The 10,135-nt window shown below is 33.3% G+C and overlaps 1 protein-coding gene across 1 annotated transcript; it reads right to left on the reverse strand.

The window, feature by feature from the left end:
* Positions 1-439: 439 nt before the first annotated feature.
* LOC122052932 (PHD finger protein ALFIN-LIKE 3-like) lies at positions 440-8,104 on the reverse strand. Its single transcript, XM_042614693.1, has 5 exons — positions 7,894-8,104; positions 7,770-7,802; positions 5,898-6,126; positions 2,757-2,880; positions 440-1,066 (listed from the first exon to the last, which is right to left on the reverse strand). Exons 1-5 carry the CDS (start codon positions 7,991-7,993, stop codon positions 809-811), a joined length of 744 nt encoding a protein of 247 aa, XP_042470627.1. The 5' UTR covers positions 7,994-8,104; the 3' UTR covers positions 440-808.
* Positions 8,105-10,135: the final 2,031 nt, after the last annotated feature.

The following is a 10,135-nucleotide window of genomic DNA, read 5'->3' on the forward strand; positions in this document are numbered from 1 at the left end:
AACAATAAATAAATAAATTTTCTATTATCCTTGTTTAAGGAATTGAATTGTTATTTACACAAAAGATGTTAAAATAAAAACAAATAAGAATAGCATTTTTCCCAAAAATGCAGCTTAAGGTTTATGCTCAAAATTGAAACAATACAGAGAATTTATTTCTGATTTTTTTTCAAATATATTTGAGACTCGAGCAAATGTTACACAGGCAATAGCCGCTAGATTTGATGTATCTTATATTGTCTACGCTTAAAAATTTCACTGAATGCTAAAAGTTAAATAGCATTAAAATCTGTTTAACACACAATAAAGAAGCATAAAACAGTGGCAGAGACGATAGGTAACATTTATCCCTCTTGCTGTCTTGCAGCACGAATATGAGAAACTTGATGCAATCTCTTTCAGTAAAGCAAATAGATAGAAGAAAGAAGAAATTAGTCTCTTAAAAAAAAAGGAACTCCTTTTAGAGATTCAACCTGTGGAATCTCACCATCTATGTGAATTTTGTTTCAATGAAGTACAGAATTAGTTCTTCATAAATAAATAGAGTCAACTGTGAGACCCAATAAGAACTAAAGGCTAGCTTGGAGTGAAGACGTTTCGGTAACCCTATATTGCATAAGGAGTTAGACTGCTTAATGATAAGACAAATAAAACAGGATTTATATGATAACTTTGTGAGGAAGTAGAACTTCAAGAGGACAGTTGTTGGGTTGCTTGGTTGCTTCTGAATTAACTGCAATTTTATCAGCATAGCCACTAGACTGCCAATGAAGGAATGAGAACAAAATAGGTTTTGGAAGAGCTGATCTCATGAGGTCCGGATCCGTTTGTTGTTGCTGCAGCGAGGACACTTATAGTTCTTGATGTGCTCAGCCTTTGCAGGGGTGACTTTTACACACTTCCCATGGAACCATTTCTCACAAGTGTCACAGAAAATCCAGAAATTGTCTAAGACAGAGCTCTCTCCACATGCCGCACAGAGATAATCATCCTCTTCCTCATCCAACTCCTCATTTTCTTCCTTTGCATTCTTTGCTCTGGTGTTCTTGGCCTGATATTCAGCCTTCTGTAAATAAAAACAAAGTAGATAGTTGATTTTTATTCATTGTTTTGCTAACCTTAGGCATGGATATTGGCTACTATTAATCCAAGAGAGTATCAAAATCTTAACCATATACAAAACAAGAAGCATATTGGAAATTCCATTCGAGAGTCTGTTACAGGATTTCCATTTTTTAAGTGGAAAGATGCATCAGATACCAATGCTGCAATTCATTTTCAGTGAGGAAGTGGATGTCGTTAGCCATTTTAACCACTGACTATGTTGCATGATCAAATTGTGTCGCTTATATGGGAAAATAGTTTCCTGAGCTAATGATAATTAGCAAGAAAAGGATCCAGATAATGTTAAAATATTGGCAAGGATTGTTATCAAAATACAATTGTACACAAAATTATCTCCATAGCATCAATATCTTCATAGTTTCCACATGTATGTGATGTGGCATAAGCATGAAGACGGCAGATCACTTGTTTTTCACCTCTATATTTTCTTTGTTTGTCATACAATGATCTGACAAGGGATCTTGCCAAGCACATCCCATGTGTCAGGTAGGGTTAAAGCCAGAGGAATCATAAGAAAATAACAATATGTAATTGGTCATAACATCAGTGCAGTAGATGTAGATCTAAACTTCTCATACATAGCTGAGATTTATGCACTTCATATAAACAATTGGATGAAAAACTATTTATATTTATGATAACCTAAATGAAACCAGTCCAGATGATAATAGATGGGTTAAGTTTAACATTCAGAACAAACCATGTTAATCCCAACTGATGAGATAAAATATATGAATCTTAACCCTGCTAGAACAGTATTAAATCATCTTGTATTATGTAAGTTCATTTGGATGCTTGATGCACGAACCAATGCTCCCATGTAAATCTAATGCATAACTCTCGTTTAATACTAATAAGGCTCTCATGTTAATCCCAAATAAATATGGCTTCTCTAAAATTTTAACTCATTAGATTATTTAGTTATTATAGTTCTATTTTTTTTCCTTTTTTGAAGTAAACAAGCTAGCTAAAAGGAGATTTAAGGGATAAAACTCATTTGAGTTCATCTCTATGCATTTTGATACATTCTGAGTTGTGGGTATGATATCCGAGTTGGGTTAGGGACCAAAATTTGGCATAGTACATTATCTTAGACCTTGATTACTTGTAGAAAATAGTATAATATATTATTCTAAAATGGCAACAGTAATAGCTTAGTTATTTGACCTATAAGGAATATGATTACCTTGACTTTATTGGATTAGTCATACACATGAAAAAATTCTCGTTTGTTGTTCTTATTCGTTACTTAACTGTTAGCTTAAATATCAATTGACAATAAGACAAATGTTAGCTAAAAGAAAAATTAATAGCACCATGGCCATTCTTAAGTGATTAATAATCAAGCTTGAAAATGATGGATCAAATATTAATGACATAAATTAACAACAAATCATAAATATCTCATTTATTTTAACCTTGCTTGAGGCAAACCCATCTTTCAAATTTTTAAACAGAATTTTCTTTTGAAAAAAAAAAAGATTCATCCATTCTCAAATTTTGTTGATTTGCATCTCCCCTTTGAGCATTTGTTTGATAATTGGTTGGGATTTCCTACTATGATTTCAAAGTGCATATGGAATTAAGAAAAGGGAATTTCTTACATTATATAGCATCTAAGATGTTCTTACCAATTTTGAATTTGACTTGGATTTGTTGTTGTTCAGTTTAGATCCGGAGGTCTTATCTTGATTCTTTCCATTTACAACTTCACATATGGTGGGCAAATCAGTTATCATATCTAATAGGAGTTTCCTGCATCACAAACAACAAATGAAGTTTCTTTTGGCTGTTCATACTAAATAAATAACAAAAACAAGAGAAGTATGTGACACTATAGGGGCGCAGAGAAGTAACTAACTTACAAAAAGGATTTTCAAGGATCAACAAAAAAACAAACTTTTTGAGTAAGTAATTATGTTTTAAGAGATACATAATATGACGTATGGATCAACAAAAAACCTAAACAAGGAATATTTTGCATAATTGTTCTCATCTATGGCTGGGTTCGACATTGCATTTGAATCTCAAAAATGCTTTTGAAGAATAAACTATTATTAAAGTTTGTCGCATGAAACTTCAGTATTAGGTATTCAGAATCTCAAATTTTCTACAATTTTATGATATATATTGTTTGGTAAAGCATACTTAGAAAACACTTCTCTTTGTATATAAAACAACAAAAATAAAATAATTAAAATATTAAATATTATGTTATTATATATCATAAAATCAAACTTATAATCTCATAATATTTAATGATAATGTATATTTACTATTAATATTTTATTATATATTTCATTTTTATATTAGTTTTTAAAGTATTTAAAAATTGCTTTAGCAAAGCAGCCTTTGAAAGCACTCACACACTTGCATTGGAGAAGTAGCTTCAGGAATCTAAAATTTGAATGAACGCACTCTAGGCATGAATTTACCAAACACCAAGATATGAAGATCAAGATGGCGGAATGCTCCTCCAACACGTCAAGCATCTTTGAAATGCTCTGCTAACTTGGCATGCTAGAATAGGATGTGGTGTTGTGGGAGCCGTGGCATCGCGGCATAAGTATAGCTTTAATGAGAGTAGCGGGTTAACAGGTGAAGGAGAGTGTAAGAATGGTGAAGGAGACAAAGAGCTTGTTGGCAAAGTTCTAGCAGTCAATGCTACAAAAAATAGAGAAGAGAACTTGAATGGCAAAGATCTAGGAAAGCTACTCCAATTGTTCCTCGTGCTCAATGCATTGTGCCACCACACCACCATCCTCCGTGCCTTTGTCAAGATTTGGAGTGTTTGTTAGTTACGATTACTCTCTAAAGAAGCTAAGAAGAAGAAAAATGGCCTGGCCTCCATGTGGTAATTGACGGTTACGTAGGTATCCACTTTATAAGTTACCTGATGTGGCAATCATGTAGCTACAAGTGTTTTAATGAAGACTGGACAGGTGTAAAGCTTGTGATATATTTATGTAATAACCTTGTAAATAATGGTTCCCACTAGTTACACCCAAACTTTCTAGTTGTGCATCCATCATTCATTCCCCTTGTGTGCCTAATCATTGCAATGACATGGTTCATTAAACAAGACAGCTAATGTATTTGAGACACCAAAAGGACAGATTTTTATTGTTTAAGATAATTAGGGCCCTAAATTCTATACCAGGTATATAGGTTGAATGGAAAAAAGAGAACAAAAATCCTTAATGAAAGGGCTACAATATCTCAAGGCAACCATATAATACACAATAATCCAAGTCAATAAACGCATTTATTGCCCATTGGATCTTCTTAAAAGCAAATGAAAAGGCACAGCTTCTAAATAGTACATTATGATTCTGAATTTTTAAAGACATGTCTACATCCCTAAGGTTTTCTACTCAACATTCTGTTCTATAGTTGACTACCATTTTTACAGGCACATTACAGTAAAACTTGATAAGAATGTCGCAAATAATTATTCTAGAGAAAAAAATGTGTATTTGAATGTCCAACATTACAGTCCAATGGTTGCAAATCAATAATTCACATTCTACTTACAACAACTGCATGCCCTATTTGTGCAGCAAATGTTATTTGGCTCTCTGTGGCATTTAGAAGCAATTTAGCATAAGCATATAGCAGATAATTAAGTCATTAGACTCATGACCAGCAACTTGTATGGTCTAAGAAAAAGGACACAAATATATGAAATATAAGGTGTTTAGGTTTGAGTATAACTAACAATTGTCTGTACTTAAATAAAATAACAATTTTGTTATGATCGAGTTAACGATGCCTCTCTTTGCTCCTCTATGGTTAGCTCCTCTATGGCATGCACCTACTAGTGATTCTGCTTGGGCCAACTATCTGACTCCATTAGGTAATCCTGCTCCCTTGGCCCAAATCCTTGAGAAGAATGTGGCTTGTCATGTTGATGTTTTAGAGTTTTACAAGAATGTTTCTTTGCATCAACACCAAAGCCTTCTCATGGTGGTTGCATCATGGTTGAGAGGAGTCAGACTACCTCCATTGTCACCTGAAAATTTTCCCCAAATACTCTTTGTTGTCTTTCAGTATGCTGTCTTTCAAGGGGGTTGAGTATTAATGAATATGTATAGACATTGGTTTCTTTTCTAACAGCTCTAGGTTTTGGGATGAGCAATTAGCCAATCAACTTTAAGACGGTAGGAAGTCATGTTCAAATCTTGTGTCTATAACAGTAATAATATCTCATCAATTCACATATTAGATTTGTGTCAATCAAGTGAAATATACTCATCCACACATGAAGTGGAAGCATTCAGAATAAATATGTTTATAGACTGGCCCTTTCTTAGCAACTTGATCTTTTGCAGTAAGTAGTTAGCTAATCAACTTTAAGATGAAGGCATATAGTTCTTCCATTGTTTAAAATTCTTGGCTCATCATCTCCTTGCTAAGTGTGTCTCATTGCTTTTAAATATTTGAACTTGGGCATGAAGATTATGCAACACTATATGATTTGTGATCATCTTGTGAGCTATGCATTCATGAAGGTAATGGAGCGCTATATGATTTTGGACCATCTATTGAACTATGTGAAATTATAGTGACATACTAACACAAGTCTATCGCAAACAAAAAAAACATAGTCTAGATAAATGAGTATATGATATTGGTATAACTTAAACTTATGAATTCCCTGACAAAGTTTAGCCATAGTTAAATTATCTAACTGACAAGCAAGGATCTGATATGAACGTGTACGACAAATAGATAAGCATTGACAAGAATATAATCAACAGAAATCATCTTACCTATGTTTTTTTTCAAACTGAAACCGACCACTAAAATAAGATGACAAGGCAAGTAACCATGCATCACTGTGTAAAGCAACCAAAGATAACCAGGATTTCTTTTCCATTCCATCTCTAGCAAAGTTAATTCCCAAAACAGGCTCTGGAATTTCTGGAGGAACTTCTTCTGCAGGCAAATTGACCTCCCATTGCTCATCTGGATATCCATAGAGACACAGATTTTCTTTTGCTGAAAGAAGTAAAATGTGGTTAAGGTCTATCTAATCACATCACAGCAGGAAAATTACTGAAATCAACCTCACCAATAATTGATTAGTGTGTCGCACATGCTAACAAATATCTATATTTGCCATGTTATCTAAGACCACAATAGTTTGCATGGAAAGACAAAAAGGAAAAACAAATCCAGATAGTATCAAAGTATTATTAGCAATCCCAAACAGATAATAAAACCTATGTTGCATTAGTGTTATTTAGTGTGTAAAATGTTGTCTGTATTGATTAACTATTACATAGCTATAAGCTATCCCCCACATGGCACACAAAACATATATAGAATTAATGTTATTGAGTAAAATATCACCTTATAACTTATTGCCCAGGAAGTTAAATCTAATGCTGCAAAAAGAGGAGCAACTATATATAGGGCCAAAGCAAAATAGTCAATAGACAAAAATGGAGTTATTCAGACTTCTCCTAAGACATGAAGAGGCACCTACACAAGCATTCAGCGATTATTGCCTCAGTACTCTGTTGATTCAAGATTCTGCGCTTTCCATGTCGATTGATAGAAAAGTATAGAATCATTGTTGGTTTTTAGTTATTGCATTATAACAATGATGCAAAAGCATGACATGGAGCACCACTGAGTTACATCTAGGAAACCTTAACTGCAAATTGAGTAAAGGAAAAGCATTGTTGATGAGGATAGATGTTGAACAATTTTTCATATCACTCTTACAACAATTATATAAAAGGCAATCTAAGGCAATCTAAGGTTATGTAAACATCAAGCATAGACAGTATCCTAGCAATTGCTAATAGTCAGAAGCAATGAAATCCATAATAAAAAACACTGTTCAAGAAAAATGTTGATAAAAAATCAAAGTCTTGCTCCATTTGTTTACAATTGGTACATGTCGGCACTCAAGGGTATTTTCATTATGATTAGCATGGGTATTTACTCTATCCTATATATTAAGGTACTGGGTGTTTAAACCATTAGGCTAGCATGGGTATTTACTCTATCCTATATATTAAGGTACTAGGTGTTTCAATTTTTCTGATGAGAGTTTAAGGTTGATTTTGCTTACACAATTGCATAGTGGAAGAGGTAATGTATAATATAGGAATGTCATTTACTGGAATTGACTATGTCTTATCAGGAAGTTCCTGATGTATATTGCACATGGAGCATGATCACTCAGTTACATTTCTGTCACTTTCCCTCTCCCTCTTCCTCCTATCTTCTTGCCCAAGTAAGCCTAGACTTAAACTAAGCACAAAAGAAGACCTAGACTGCTCATTTGGCCACACAAAACTATGCGAGCACCCTGAACAAGAACTTATAATGCGTCAGTGATCAAATACTAGTTTTCTGAATTATTGATCATTGGATCTCTGATACTTACAATCTGAATCCTAGAAAAATTGCATCTAAACTGAACATAATCTAACTCCGATCGCAAATGCTTAATTAGAGTACCAAAACCTTGTACATAAAGGCATTTATCTCGCTCAGTTGCAAATATCCGACAAATAAAAACCTAAATGTCAAGGCTTCGTTACTCCAGCCATGAAATAAAACTCCCAAGTACTTGAAATTCAAAAACCAAGTTGACTACCAGCAGCTAAGATTGTGGAATTACTAACCGGGATCGCATTGTTGATAGAAGTCCTCGAAATCTGCACAGGCGAATAAACAGGAAACAACAGAAGGTCAATGACGATAACATCGTTGAGAAAGGAAAAGAAGAAAGAAGCAGAGTGGAGTTACCGGTGGTGAGCGCCCTGATGATGGCGGCTCGCCGGCCCTTGATGTCGCGGAACACCTCCTCCACCAGGCGGGAGTTTTGGGCTGCCGATCCACGGTCCATCTCGGCGATCGAGGGGGCTCCTAATTGGTCACGGAGCTGAGAACGTAGCCAAGAGAGAGAAGGGCGTCAAGCTTCGCGAGCGAGGAAGAGGATGAGAACGGCAACTAACGGTGGGACAAGGGTAATATTTCCAATAATTAATTTATATATTTCTCAAATAAGAGGAAGAGGATAGGAGAAAAGTACGGCTTCCGGTGAATATTTCGTGTCATCGTACCCACATATCCTTGCAGAAGCATGCTGGGTCCAGCGGCTGACGTGCTTCCGTTATCTATGATGGGTGAGGATTTGGGTGGATTTTGTCAGCGATTTTACTCTGCCTGTTATTTCTTTGATAAATTTAAATTTTAGTTTTTTTTTCTTAATAAATAATATTATGCTTTCAAAGCTAAAACTGCTGTTTTCATTATTTATTAATTTTTTATATATTCAAATGTTTCATAATATATATTTAATAATCAAATTAATGATTATTCTAATTCTTACTATAAATGACTAATATAGTGTAATTGTTTGTAACAATTTTATTATAATTTAAGTAACCACTTATACATATAATCAATCGATCCCAATACATGATTATGTGGAAATGAACTAAACATGTTTTTTGGCCTTATCGGCATGTGATTTTATAATCTTCTAAAACAAATGGGAAAAAATTGTGATGAATTTGTACCCTTTTTATAGGATGCCAAAAAATGAAATGCCAACTCGACTCGAAAAATAACTGGATTCGGATTCAAAATTTTTGAGTTCGGGTTAGATTTATATTGAGGCTTTTTGAATTATATTAGAATAGGATCGAATTTGGATTCATCTAAATTTAAGGTTTAATGAATTTTTTTAGGTTAAATTAAATATTATTTAAAAAAATTAAGTTATCGATATAAAGTTAGTAGTAAAGCTATCAAATAGGTGGAATTGTGACGGATTGACTTACGATGAATCAGTCATTTGATGGGTGGGATGGACAGATTGAAAATTTGTAATTCAACTCAATGTAAGACAGATTACAAATTAGATGGTCAATCAATAGATCAATCGAAAAAATTAAAAAATACTGTATAACAGTGTACAGAATAGCAGTTACAAATAATTCTATCAAAATCTTTATTCAAGGAAAGGAACTTGCCAATTCTTTCGTGGAAGAAAGAATGAATGATCATTTCATATAGCCTGTATGAAAAATGGTGGGTATATTCTTCATCTTCACATGTGAAGCTAAACTGATAACGTCTCTGCTATCATAAAACGGTAAAATTCCAACAAAATAAAAAACTATATAGACAATGTTAAAAAATTTAAATTTATATTACAGATTAGGCAGATGAAATCTAAAAAATTCATCAATCTATGGGCCTAGGCGGGTCGGCCTAATTACACTCATCTTTAAATAGGTCGATAAATTTTTAATTCAATTCGTTTAAAATATTTGATACGATGGATCAATCAGTCTAACCTAAATTAATGACTCTAATTAGTAGAATAATGATGAGATATTAAGATAAAAATAAAAAATTATAAGTAAAAAAATAAAAATATATATTTTTTAATCAGGTTATTTGGATTTGTAAAATTATCGAAGTAATGTAAAATTTTTGAATTATATTTAAATTTAAGTTGAATTAGGGTTGACAATTTTTTTATAAAATCTTTATTCTAATCCAATCTGAACCCAGTGAATCCATCCGAATCGACCCTCCAACCTTTTTATTGGTCTAATTGGGTACAATATTTTTTCATATTTTAATTAGAATTGATATAGAGAAAATTTATATTCAAATGGTGTTTATAATAGTATAAAAGAATTGGATGGCATTATGCTTTGATGGTTCATCTATATTTAAAGTGAAAAAAATTTTAGCCTCGATATAAATCTTATTTTTGATTATAGAAGCTTAAGACTTACAATATGCCTTGAAAATTTTCTAGGACCTCGTGTTTATTATGTAGGTAAACGGTATCATTATTAATATTAATTATATATAATCTTGTTTGAAATCTGAGTTAGATGAACACGGATTGAGATGTCGTCGATGTTAAAGGAGAGGCAACTTGAATACACGTGATGTATGTGCACCAGAAAATAGGACCCCCGCGTGGAACTGAAGGATAACGATGACCTAACTCGCGGTACTTAGG

This window comes from Zingiber officinale, chromosome 3A (assembly GCF_018446385.1).
Source record: "Zingiber officinale cultivar Zhangliang chromosome 3A, Zo_v1.1, whole genome shotgun sequence".
Taxonomy (NCBI): domain Eukaryota; kingdom Viridiplantae; phylum Streptophyta; class Magnoliopsida; order Zingiberales; family Zingiberaceae; genus Zingiber; species Zingiber officinale.

Bases quoted from the DNA above. Each gene is read 5' to 3' on its own strand.
- LOC122052932 (XM_042614693.1), bottom strand. From the start codon at position 7,993: ATGGACCGTGGATCGGCAGCCCAAAACTCCCGCCTGGTGGAGGAGGTG. The intron at 2,881-5,897 runs GTAAGATGATTT...TTTGTGATGCAG, and splicing joins CAGTTTGAAAAAAAACATAG to GAAACTCCTATTAGATATGA. The intron at 1,067-2,756 runs GTAAGAACATCT...TTTTATTTACAG, and splicing joins CCAAGTCAAATTCAAAATTG to AAGGCTGAATATCAGGCCAA.